General features: G+C 39.2%; 1 protein-coding gene across 1 annotated transcript in view; it reads left to right on the top strand.

Annotated features, from left to right (window-relative positions):
- Positions 1-1,243: 1,243 nt before the first annotated feature.
- Smp_129820 (putative multidrug resistance protein 1 (ATP-binding cassette C1)) overlaps positions 1,244-14,230 on the top strand; it is a gene marked incomplete at its 5' end in the record, with an annotated part of 49,583 nt that continues 36,596 nt past the window's right edge. Inside the window, 4 exons of the mRNA XM_018790006.1 lie at positions 1,244-1,375; positions 5,998-6,117; positions 7,309-7,370; positions 12,289-12,432. Coding sequence (XP_018655393.1) covers positions 1,244-1,375; positions 5,998-6,117; positions 7,309-7,370; positions 12,289-12,432 — 458 coding nt within the window. The remainder of the gene's footprint in view (positions 1,376-5,997; positions 6,118-7,308; positions 7,371-12,288; positions 12,433-14,230) is intronic.

The raw sequence follows: 14,230 nt of genomic DNA, 5'->3' as shown, positions 1-14,230 counted from the left end.
ATGACCTTTATAGTGTACCTTTGATATGACCTTGGTTGAGAAGCGAGCTTACTACACTAGTCACACCGCTTGCATTAAATTTTCACCAATTTTCATATGAGTTCTGTTATTGTCGCGATGGAACAACTGTCCTATGAAAGGCCGTTTTGCTCGGACAGCTTCTTCGTAGGTCCAAGATAAATTTTAGTCACAATGTCATAGAATCTTACAGAAGTTTGGGGATCAGATTTCAAGTTGTCAGAATGTTTCCAATTTTCTATGCTTATATTTCCTGGGTTAACCTTATTTTGCATGTTTATACTGTCCGTGCTATTCAAGAAGCACACCTGGAACCTCCCTATCGCTTTGATAAAATTCGGAATTTTACAATGTCTTCGAATGGTTTGTTGTTTTTTTCTAGCTTTAACGTTCTAGGTTCTTTGTTTTGGAGTTGCTGTATGTGTAATTACATTGCTTATATCGACCATATGTATGGAGGTTTCTTACTCTGTTCCCATTGATTCTGTTCAGTACTTCTCCATGACCATTTTGTTTGTATCAGTTGTAAGTGGGCTTCTGTTTTATTTGTTATCTAAGTTTTTAACGACTAGTAGATATAAAAAGTTCTAATAGTAATGGTTCTAACTGTTCCTCGAAAGAGAAAAGTACTATAAGTATTTTAAAAACAGAAATTCGATTCACTAATTAGATTTGTCATCAATTATGGATAGCTTTCGTCACGGCACATAGGATATTCTGTCATGTTAGGTTGTGCAAGTATTGTTGTCATGTTCCAATGGTCAATATGACATTTTTCTACTGAAAATATTGCTGATGCACTCCCAATTTTAATGCGCTATAGGTTCACATCTCTATTATTTTTACTTTCACTAGTTTCTAGTCTCATATTCAAAGCTGGATGAAATTAGAACTCAGACTCATGACTTTTAATGAACTGTTCCCTCAGTGGCCAGCTAAAGGCCTTAAAATCAGTGTATTCTTAAATACTAACAACAATGAAATATCGTAATTTAGTGATCTGACAGATAATAGCATAGAATTTAAAAATATGAATCGTCAGATGCGGTTGCATCCACTTAGTGAATCTCAGCTTGGTTTGTTTGAGTTCTACTGTCATTTTTACATACTATTTAGCTGAATCTTGGTTGTTTTTTGGTGGATTAGCGTTTATCTTTCACTTTTCCCATAGCAGCATCAATTTTTGACCGTTTTGTCTATTATTTGTCAGGTTTTTTATATGTTAATGGTCGAGTATAAACGCCGTGCTTGTCAACCACGTTCACAAATGCTGTTTGCTTTCACGTGCCTAATAATTGTATGCATGTTACCCCGTCTTTATGGTCTATTATATGCTGGAAGAGGATGGTACAATCAAGTAAGCAAAATACATATATTTGCTTGCCGTCTATTTGCATCAGAATAAATTTCAGCTTTCACGTGGTAATTATTTTCATCAAAGTATCCTGAATAGTTTATAATGTATCTTTTTGAGATGGATCTCATATTATATAGAATTTCTAGACATTTCTTACTATTTTAATGCTATACAAGCTATCAGTTCATTCGTAAAGCCGTGAATTATATAAGTAACATTTTGAAATGGTGAGAACTGATAAAAAACAAGTAGGACTTCTACAAGTTCTTGCTCTTATGTATATGCTAACTAAAAATCGAGAAAGGTTATCCATACTCTACTTAAGTTTGAGTGGGTAACTGAGTACTAATGTGTATTCGGTTTTGATATACGATCAGCAATCATCCCACTACTTTTGTACAACCCTATAAAATATGGAAGTAGATTATATAATGAACTGTTCCGTATATGTTACATTATTAAGTAGCTTTACTAGTGCTTTGTTATTCTTGTAATTTTGACTGTGATTCTTCGTTCACTTATAAATTGAACATCTATGTGCTTCGATCATACCGTCATTCTCAAGGAATATTTTGTGGTAGTTGTCCTATGATCATAGTTTCGTACACTATCGTTTATAAATTTATGGTTGTAGTCTTGCCTCGTTTCTGCTCTCCCAGTTAACTTGGTCTATTCAGCTAATCATATCGTAAAGTTTATTGATCACTTTTTAATATTTAGCCTTTGTTCTGAGAGTTTGATTTGTGTATTCACCAATCATACTTGAACCGGGTAATAATACTAGCTAGGATGACAGTAATGACGGTGATGGGATAGTGAAGTGAAAATTTAGTTGACAGCACACTTTACCCAACCGTTGCTGCTAATTCGACTTGCTGATCGGGCTTGCCTGTCGTGATAAACCACCCACAAAAAGGTTGTGTGTGACTGGCCTCAAGCAGTTGTCCCTTGGGCACTGTGGTCACACTCTTAGGTCACTAAAGACAACTCTGACCCAATTTCCTTTTCAGCTACCTCTAGAAGGACCCTTTGACGGTGTGAGCAACGAGAAAGTGATAACTGCCCTCATACTTCTAGCAGCACTCAAGACCACTGTATTCATAATCAATCTCCCTCTTCAATCCCTATCATTCCTTCTACTTCGGCTATCAACTCCATACTTTTTCCTCAAGTATCACCATGACCAACGATTCTAGTGTGCGAAATACTGTCCCGGGCCCACTATAACCTCACTCCGAAGTACACATTGGAGCGTTCAACGTACATACCCTATATGAAATCGACCAACAGGCCTCCTAGGCTAAGACCCTAGAATCTCGTACGATTGATGTATGCTGTGTCTTCGAAACACACATACAAGATCTAAGTGTAGTAAGTGACTTGGTTTCACCTAGCTAGAACGGGGAACCAATGAGATGTACCTTCCGTTTATCTGGCGACTTGATGACAAGTTCTTGTAGACTGGCAGGTGTAAGCATAATGCCAAGTACGAGGGTATGACAAACAATATTAGAATGGGTCCCTGTTAACCGTTGCCCATGTGATGTTCGGCTAAACGGTTTCGTAAGAACTCAAAAGAGTAGGGACACACGTTGCCTTTTGGTCATTTCTGCCTATGCTCCCACTGACTGCAGTCCGAATGAAGTGGAAGATGAATTTTACAGATAGCTTTCTGAGCTTCAGAAACCTAAGTAGGTGTCTTAAACAAAACACAAAGACATTTAGGTGGGTATATTGATATTCCGGCTCAGCGAACAGATAATGGTGACGATCTGCTGCAGCTGTGCTCAGACAATCGTTTATTTCTAACGAGCACTAATTTTAAGCATAAGGAAAGACATCGTCTAACATGGCGACCACCTGCACCAAACCAACGATGAACTCAAATAGACCATATTACCATCAGTCATCGTATAAGAGGCTTGATAGAAGACTGCCGATTGTTTTGTAGTACATACTTAGACTCTGATCATGCTCTAATACAAGCACGCACTTGCTTGGGCCTCACTGGACTCAGAAAAGTCACTTTAAGGAGACCCATCAGAGTCGAACTCAGCGGTGAGAAAGCCAAAGGTAAATTCCAGAAACAGATGAAGTCACACTTAGGCAATTTCGAAAACAAAGCTGACCCGGACTTTGCTAAGAAAAATATACGAACAGCTGCGGAAACAGCAGCGCCATATATTAGTGATCTGAACCAATGGGTCACGAAAAACTAGTGGAATTTTACTAAGTCTATTGCACTGATATATTCTCGTAAACTCATCTCATTAGGCTCTGAACACGATGAAGAACGAAAACAAACCAGATCTAGGTTAACCAAAAGTCTACGGAACGGATCGTGAACGGTGGTGGGCAACGAAAGCAAAAGAGATGGAAAAGTTAACGAGGTTGTAGGTAACACCAGACAGCTTTTCAGACTAATCAAAGAAACTGGAATTAATAAGTCAAGTGTAAGTGAGACGATCCCGGAAAAAGACGACATTCTTATCTGCTCTCAGCCCAGACGTTTAGAACGATGGGCGGAACACTTTAAGGAGCATTTCAGCTGGCCTTCAGCTATTCTACAGCCACCCACGATTTCGAGGCAGTCTGAATGGAACATTTAAGTAGGCCCCCAACTCTAATTGGAGTTCAAAGGGCTATAGCTAATCTGAAACGAGGAAGAGTGGCTGGTCCAGACGGATGAACTCCAGAAGTCTTTAAGGATGGTGGTCTAGTTTTAGCGATTAGGTTGATTATTGTTTTAGCTAAAATCTGGGAGTTGGACGTAATCACATCTGACTGGTCACAATCTCTGATTGTCGCAATATATAAGAAGGGGTCAAAATCATCCTGCGATAACCATAGAAGGATTAGTTTGACCAACATAGCATCTAAAATACTAGCCCCAACAATTATCTGGCGCGAATACGTGAAAACCAGGCTGGCTTTAGACCTGGTTGTGACTGAATCGACCACATATTCACTATTCGTCAGATTGTTGGACACAGGCATGCTTATCGGCGTCCGACAATGGTAGTCTTTCTTGACTTGAAAGCAGCATTTGACTCTGTAGACCGAGAGGTTCTGTGGCAGTGTGTCATAGAAAGGCGTACCTCAGATGTACATAAACCATGTGAAGGCTCTTTACTCTAACACTACCAGTCGAGTGAGAGCTTATGGCGAACTGTCATCTGATTTTGCAACCTCAAGTGGTGTCCGACAAGGCTGTCCACTATCTTCATTTTTGTTCAACTTCAACATAGACCTATTGCTGGAAATAAAGTTCTCGTCGACTGAATTTCCGGGCATTGATCTCCCACCAGGAGGTCCACTTATCGACTCAGAATACGCACATGACATAGTCCTGTTTGGTGAAGACGCTGATGAAATGCAGAGTGTTTTGGTAGCACTGGGAAACAATGCCAGGATGTTTGGGAAGGGTCTCCTCCTCTCTAAGTGCAAGTTTTTGCTTCTGGACTGGCCTGCATCAACACCTGAACTAAGAATAGGGAGTGGAGTGGTGGAACGCGTCGACAACTTCACTTATGTTGGAAGTGTGATCAGCCGTAATGGGTTGGTGTCTGACGAAATCTCCACACGGATTCAAAAAGTTCGTTTGACTTTTGTCAAATTACGCGACCTATGGCCATGGCGAGATATCTGTTTATCAATTAAGAGACGAGTATAATGTTCATCAGTTCGTTCTGTTCTACTTTACGGCTGTGAAACATGGCCATTAAGAGTAGAAGATACTCGTAAGTTGCTAGTATTTGACCACAGATGCCTTATAAATATTGCTCGCATCTGCTGGGACCACCGGGTATGTAATAGTGAGGTTAGACATAGGTTATTAGGGAATGATGGCAAATCAGTTGATGAGGTTGTAAATCTTCATCTACTGAGATGGTTGGACCATGTGTTACGTATGCCTGAACACCGATTACCACGACGCGCAATGCTGACTAGTGTTGGAGATGGATTGGAGAAAGTTAGGGACGATCAAACCAAAACATGACATGAGTTCGTAAAGTCACTAACTTCTGATCTGAACCATGTTGTTAGATGCAGATTACTTGGTTGGGGTCCGCGCGACTATCGTAACCAGTGGTTGAAAACTCTGGGTGACACGGCTGAGAATCGACCACAATGGCGTAGGTGTATACACTATTTGTGTTCCCTTAAATCGTGAGATTAAAGTTATTTTATATCTTTCTTTCTACGAACTAATTCTTTCTTCCGGTATCATATCCTCATGTGAAATCTTTTTTACTGCCATTGAAGTAACTGCTTCTATGAATTTGGTGTTCATCTTGTTGTGTTAACGAGGTATGGGAACTTGGACCGATGCATATATGTACCTGGTCCTACGTTGTAGCTGACTGACTGACAACACACTTTGCTAACTTGCTGATAGGAACATAATTGAATCGTGATCTGTTTTGTAGTGTAATAAATTACATGTTGTTTGTAAATGCAACTGAAATGGAATCTATGGGTAACGTTATCTAATCACCACGAGATAGTATTTGTCTATGAGTTCACCGTACGAAACTTACGAAAGTGTACCTAATTCATACTCTTATTCAAACTGTTGATCAAAACCTTTGACAGTTGCAATTCTGTTTTTATATTTCCAGTCTACATTTTACTGGCTTCATGCAGCTACCATCTCTGTGTATATATGTCTAGCTTTCGGAGAGCTGCTTATTCAATTTTTCTCACCGTTTAATGAACAAAATTCGTTGCTTGATGACAAAGTAAGTTCCTGAAATGTAATCTTAAATTTTAAACTGTTCACTTTTATATTATAGTTATTTTGGATCGTAATATCATTAGCTTTTCCCGGTAAGTGCATAGTCATTCGACGTCATCGATGTTGTCCCTGTATCTTGCATAAAATTTAAGTCATTACATTGAAGCAACTAATGGGCCGAATCTGTTGTGCAATTACCAAGTATAATTTCCAATGTTATGATCCTTACAATGTTGTTAGAACTAGCATTTAACCCTTGATCCAAGTGTCTAAGTTTTTGTGTCCTGATGATCTAACTCTGGGTTGATCGTGTAAATAATTGTCATCGAAATATACATATCGCATATAATTATCGACTTAAATCGCGTTAGTGAATAACGAAATTAAATAAATCAAACACGAGGATGGATTTCGAATACGTGTATTTCGTACAATCGTTGATCCAGACAAACGATTAAAGAAACGAAACGAAGAGAAGAGAGCGAAACGAAATGACGCGCATTAAGGGCGTGTAAACCAACTCAACTTAATTAAGCGTGAGTCGATATATACAGTCAGACAAAGCAAGTTACAGATATGTGATGAGTAAGATAAGAAATGCACACACACTTACATAAAAACAGTCAAAGTTGGTAAGCGAATAATTAACAAGGTCAAAATGTGGTTTAAGAAGAATGAATAGATTGATCTGTTCAGAGGCTGGAATAACCTGTATGGGCTTGACATAGTACCAACCCCAAAAAAGTAACTAAACCTTTGAAATACTACACATTTCGTACCGTCGAATATATTTGCGCTGGGAATTATTATTTATTACTACCAACTTGGACAAAGTTGTGTCAGTCGTGAATCAGGAGCGTATGGCCAAAACTCAACATTCCAGTTACAAAGATGCTAATGTAACATCAAGTTTAAATGCTGTGAGTTTATTCCAGTGAGATTTCTAATGATGCTATTCAAACTAAGAAACCCCGTCTCCTGCATAACCCATGTATTTGATGTGAAAGATCATGTAATCCTTTGCTATTTAGAACAGATCTATATACCACAAACAGTACGTTTGCTCTGGTTTAAGTACATTTGTGCAAACTACAAAGTTGTCAAACACTGGGAACCGTGGCTTTGTTTTTTCATTTATTTTGTGATAGTAGCCGTAACATGCATGATGTCTGTTCCTCATTTCTCATGTATTTAGGACGCCTGCCCAGAGTTATGGGCTTCAGTTCCGGCTTTGTGGACTTTCAATTGGTTGACAAGGTATGTCATCTTGATAGATTTCGGAACATATTTGGTGTTTATAATCAGTGTTTGTCTAGGTAGTCTCATTTTAATTACTTCACTCAGTAGATCACAACTGTACACAAACAACGTATCATTCCTTCATAAACAGCACTGAATCTTTCACAGATATGTATTGTTAGGAGTTACATTACATCAGCTCGACAAGGGATGAAATAATCTAGATGAAAATTCAATGAATGATAAACTGATTATAGTAACTATAGTCGGAAACTAAAAAAGAAATATGTCACAAAAGAAACAAGTAAACCTAGGGGATGAAAGTATGGGATGATGCTAAGCTCAAGAATATAGGTGAGATACGAAATGGATATACGTGAGTTATTGAGACCGACCTAGTACCGTGTCGTATATCGTCTGCAACTACAGATAATGGTTATCCCGTTAACTTTGCTGAGTAAGTTTACATCTCCCTACGTGATATAGTTCGACGGATAATGACTGCATGGGCTGATATCATTTCTTGTTTTGGCAACCCCAACCTTTTACTAACTGTTATGCGGTAAGATTATATTGACTGATGAGCGAACTATTGATTTTTAAAATGAAAAGAGTGTCGATCGGTCGGTGACATTCATTGATACAAAGAGTGTTCGAGCGACGGTTGCTTACGAAAAATAACTATTGATTTCCTTTTTATTGATTTCACAGTAAATCGTCTTTGCTCTCAAAGTTATCATTTATTACGCTGGGTTTATCCAGAGTACTGAAAGTTGTTACATGCTCTTTGATGTGTGGGTGAGAATGATAATGATTGGTTGTTTTGCTGAGTCAGACATTAGATAGGGTGACAGGTGTTATATGCGTTATATATCCCCCTATCCTTCTTCTTATTATTATTATGGACTAACTGTTCTTTGTTGTTGGATTGTGTCGGATTTTGGTGTGGAAATATTTTGACGTTATAGTTATAGCCTGTAGCTCTTCTAGAGTTACTGCCGGTCCCAAGCCCGGGTAAAGGAGGAGGGTTGGGCATGGGGTTAGCGACCCCATCCCGTAGAAAAGCTAACTCGCTAAAAAAAACGCTACCCAGAAAAAATAATTCAAACCATTTAAACTCTGCCCTCCGAGTTGAAGGAATAATTATGACGTCTCATGATGAAAGCCGAGATTCTTCGGAAGTCACGAGACCGATGGACCTTCTAACAACCAAAGCAACACTCTTTATAGGTACATGGAACGTCCGGAAAATGTGGGAGACAGGAAAGACCAGCCAAATAGCAATGGAAATGAGGAGATACAACTTGGCAGTACTCGGAATCAGCGAAACCCATTGACACAAACTGGACAACAAAGGCTAGACACAGGAGAGATGCTGCTGTACTCCGGTCACGAAGGGGAAAATGCTCCACACACTCAGGGAGTTGCTCTAATGCTGTCCAAAGAAGCACGAAATGCACTTGTAGGATGGGAATCTCATGGACCCAGGATAATCAAAGCATCTTTCAGAACAAAGAAGCAAGGGATTACAATGAACGTTATCCAATGTTATGCACCCACCAATGATAGCAGCGACGATGATAAAGATCAGTTCTACTCGAGGCTGCAATCAATTATAGAGAAGTGCTCACGAAAGGACCTCACCATCCTGATGGGAGATCTAAATGCTAAAGTTGGATTGGACAACACAGGATATGAAGATGTAATTGGACGACATGGACTAGGAGAGAGAAATGAGAACGGGGAGAGACTTGCAAACCTATGTGCATTCAACAAATTGGTTATAGGCGGCTCAATATTCCCACACAAGCGCATACACAAAGCTACATGGATCTCACCGGACCAAACCACAGAGAACCAGATAGATCACATCTGTATCTAAAACAATTAGTCCCTTTGATAAATTTCGATAATGCAATGAGAAGACGAAGTTTATCAGAATTATGTGATATATTAGCGCAATACATTTCGAACAATCTGATCACACATATACTTGTTAAGACATTTTTTTTATATGAAAATTAAAAGGTCAACTAGACAGGTTAAGGTAAGAAAATAAATAAAGTACACAAAAACAATGTGATGACTACTCTGGATAATAAATAACCATTACCAGGGTAGGTTAGGGGTAAGAATAAATTGTTTTTGAACACATAAAGGGGGTTTCAATTTCCGTATAGCCAAGGCTTCAATAAACCTTAGTATACGTCCTTGAAGGCTTTTGTACAACACTACAAACGCTGATTTGATGTCAACCTTATGACCAGTTTCAACTAAATGTTTCGCAATGGAGGAAGATGTTTGTCTATCCTGTGATCTTATTTGACCATTGGAATTCATTTGGTTCTATAGCCATTTAGGTATGTGTTTCGCCACCCTTATTTGCAAATCACGATTGCTCCTCCCTATGTACGTGTTCCTGCACATACATGTAAATTGGTATAAACAATCGCTTATGTATGAAAAATACTAAATCTCCACAAAACCCCTTCTGATAATCGCTTATGTGCTGTCTAGGTTTTTGGTGAAACATCGACCTTGTCTTTTCAATGATGACAAGTTGAGCTGTATAGAATGTCCTGTTTATGGTTAATTTTAGTCTCCGTCTCAACATGAGACTATTTGAGTCACTCCTAAATGGTAATGTAATATAAACTCGCTTTTTGGGTGCCAGAAGCGTCATAGGTCTAATCGTATTGCAACCCTTCCAGCGGTTTATGAACTTAAATGAATAACCATTATTCATTAACGTATTAGTTAAAAGCTTCGTTTCTTACCAACTTTGATTCTCTGAGGATGAGGTTGGTTTAAAGCTAAATTAATGGACGTAGCGCATCAATTTCACTCCTTTGGACCGAAGCAGAAACAGCTGCAAGAGAAGGGAATTGGAAACAACTATATGATACAACGAAGAAACTATCAGGGAGATATAGTAAACCGGAGAGACCAGTTGAGGTCAAAGAAGGAAAGACAATTACGGAGATTCAAGAAAAGAGGAAAGATGGGTAGGATACTTCGAGGGACTGCTGAATAGACCAGCTCCATTGAATCCACCAGACATGGAAGCTGCACACACAGACCTTCCTATAGATGTCACTCCACCAACAATCGAAGAAATCAAGATGGCAATCAGACAAATCAAAAGTGGGAAGGCGGCAGGACCTGACAATATACCAGCAGAAGCTTTGAAGTCAGACATTAAAATAACTGCAAATATGCTTCACCTTCTATTCAAGAATATTTGGGAAGAGGAACAAGTGCCAATGGACTGGAAAGAAAGATATCTCATCAAGATATCAAAGAAAGGAGATCTGAGCAAATGTGAAAACTACAGAGGCATCAGTTTGTTATCAGTACCAGGAAAATTTTTCAACAGAGTGCTGCTGAATCGGATGAAAAACGCAGTAGACGCCGAACTTAAGGATCAACAGGCTGTATTCCGTAAGGATAGGTTGTGCACAGACCAGATAGCGACACTACGGATCATCGTTGAACAATCAGTTGAGTGGAACTCATCACTATACATCAACTTCATTGACTATGAGAAGGCGTTTGACAGTGTGAACAGGAGAACATTATGGAAACTTCTTCGACAACATGGAGCTCCTGAGGAGATTTTCAACATTATGCAGAACTCATACGACGGACTACAGTGCAAAGTGATGCATGGAGGACAGCTGACAGATGCATTTCCAGTAAGGACCGGAGTCAGACAAGGCTGTCTACTCCCCCCATTCCTCTTTCTTCTTGTGATTGACTGGATTGTGAAGAATTCGACATCTGAAGGGAAATACGGAATACAATGGACTTCTCAGAATCAATTAGATGATTTGGACTTCACAGATGACCTAGCCCTCCTCTCTCATACACGCGAACAAATGCAGATGAAGACAGCAAATGTAGCAGCAGCCTCCGCATCGATAGGCCTCCACATTCACAAAGGAAAAAGCAAGATTCTCAAATGCAACACGGAGAACACCAACCCAATCACACTTGATGGCGAAACTCTGGAAGATGTGGAAATATTCACGTACCTGGGAAGCATCATTGATGAACAAGTAGGATCTAATGCAGATGTAAAGGCGAGGATTGGCAAAGCAAGAACCGTATTCCTACAATTGAAGAAAATATGGAACTCAAAACAACTCTCAACCAATTTCAAGGTCAGAATCTTTAATACGAACGTGAAGACAGTCCTACTGTATGGAGCTGAAACGTGGAGAACTACTACGACCATCATCAGGAAGGTAGAAGTATTTACAAACAGTTGGCTACGCATAATACTCAACATTCACTGGCCGGATACTATCAGCAACAGCGTTTTATGGGAGAGGACAAACCAGCTTCCATCTGAAGAGGAAATTAGGAAAAGACGTTGGAAGTGGATCGGACATACATTAAGGAAATCACCAATGTGCATCACGACTCAATCCCTAACTTGGAATCCGGAAGGGAAGCGGAAAAGAGGAAGGCCAAAGAACACACTACGCTGGGAAATAGAAGCATATATGAAAAGGCTGAATGTTAACTGGAAGGAACTGGAAAGGAAGGCTCAGGACAGAGTTGGATGGAGAGTGTTGGTGAGCGGCCTATGCTCCTCGACGAGGGGTAACAGGCGTAAGTAAGTAAGTATAGTTAGGCTAATCTCGTGTTCTTGATCTGAGTTGTGTTGAAGTCCTGTAGAACTGACACTGGGAGGGAATCTAGTGTAGATATTCGTCTAAGGTAAATTAGCGTCCCACATACGTGTAAAAAGCGAAAGGACTGTTATTACAAGAAACCCCTAGAGTTATAACAAGTATTCTACCTTTATAACACTTTTATAATTTAAAGCATAAACTGTCGTTTAAATTATTACTGATACTATTATAAAAACTTGGATATTTTTTGTATGAATCGTTTGTTGATCTTTTTTCAACATTGATTTTGTGTGCAGTACTATTTGGAAAGGATTTCGAGGTCAAATTAACAGTCCTTCAGATATGTTTCATATACGTCCTGAAGATTCAGTTAATAAAAGTTATGGTCGTTTTAAGCGTGCCTGGAATAGATCCTATAATCTTTGGTTCAAGAGAAAAGAGTAAGTATTCACTTTGTAATGGCATCTGACTTTGTATCTCAATGATATGTCTCAGATTATGTGGAGCTGCTTAGTAAAATAAATCAAGAAACAACAAGCTTAGTTAAGGTATACCTTTCAATAGGTCAATCTTAGAAGTCGTTCAATCGCAAGCACATTACATATTAAATTATTATTAGTTAAAGCGTAGTGGACGAGAGCGCAGGCGGGGTCAACCAAATGTATTAGACAAAATTACAGAATGTCTTAATGAAATCTGAGAACCATACAATAAATACTTCATTTCCAAGATGTCTACCAATCGTTTTAAACTTGATTGTTTCTTCGTTTTCACACCAATCATTCTCTGTTCTCGTTCACTTTTCTTCGATCTTCTTAACCTTCTGCCGCCAGGCATTCCATTTTCATTTGATGGCATATACTATTCATATCTGTTGAAATTAGTAGCACACACCACACTCATTTCCCCTTTAAAGCAGTCGTTCTTGCGTTGGTTCTGCTCGCCGTTCTACTTTGTTCAACCTGTTCCACGCTCTCCGTCAAAATGTCGAGTCTGCAGCGCGCTGACCTTCATAGCTCCGTCGACCAGTTGGGCCATCAAAATCGATGCCCACCCGGCACCTGGGACGTTCAGCGCCAGCGCTCTAGAGACCTGCTGAGCCATCTACACCCGATGTCCGCCCACCAGTCAACCAGGTCACGGGAAGTCGAACTCCTGCTTTGCAGACTTCGGTTTGTGCAGCAAGTTAGTATCACTAGTCAGTGAGACTATAATTTATGGACGGCCTTTGAGTGACGCTAAATTGACCTTGAAAATGTCCACCTACTGACTAGGACTAAATGAGGGTTATACACCAGTGTGAGAAATTAGAATTATGGTTTACAGTTGATGGTTAGGGTTAAGAATTAGATTTAGGGTTTTCATCACCAACTGACATCAGCTAAAATGCGTAAACGCTGTTTAGCCAAATGCATGAATGAACTTTGTGCCAAAATCAAAGACTCGTTATCTTATATCTGATTGGTTCGTCCATAAATTATATTTTTCACATAAGTAGTGCTGTTTAAAGGTGAGTATACAAACCTGTGACTGGTAGATGGGACAACTTATTATTAGTTTCGAGACGATTATTAGAAATTTATTATAATAATCATAAAATAACTTTTGAACTTAAGATCTAAGGGATGACAAAGAGTAAATATATCCGTGCTATTGTGACTGACTTTGGACCACCATCCTACCCCAACCATCGGTCACAATACCTTTGAGGACCCAAACCAAGTATTCTCCACCTACTAACATGGTTCAATCCAACAATCAATGAATTAGTAGACTGGTTCCAAATTTCTGTTCAGGTCCTTCTAGCTTTCTTCCAACCTACCCCTTTACCAGAATCGCGCATCGGGTTAGGCGGTTGTTGAACGTACATGGTACATGTTCCAACCACCTCACTTGATAAAGATCCGCGATCTTATCAACCGATTTACAATACTTGTCTGGTACCACGGGTCTAATCTCAACATTGCTCACTCTGTGGTCCCAAATTACGTAAGAAACATTCCGAAGACACCTATCAGATAATATGGAATTACATGGTTAGACCATTTGGCAATGAATAAATACATAAATTGGGATTTTATCAACTAACCAATAAAGAAAAGTCGCTGAAACAGTCTAAATAAATTTAGACATACCTAATAAAAGCAAAGGTTACGAGGACAATTATTGACATTGTCATCCAGATAGGCTTTTTTCCAATTATCTATGGATCTCATAGGTTATTTCTTTTGAAGTTAG

Source organism: Schistosoma mansoni, chromosome W, assembly GCF_000237925.1.
Source record: "Schistosoma mansoni strain Puerto Rico chromosome W, complete genome".
In the NCBI taxonomy this organism is placed as follows: Eukaryota; Metazoa; Platyhelminthes; class Trematoda; order Strigeidida; family Schistosomatidae; genus Schistosoma; species Schistosoma mansoni.
The sequence above is the reverse complement of the archived record's forward strand: the minus strand, read 5'-3'. Positions and strand labels throughout refer to the sequence as shown.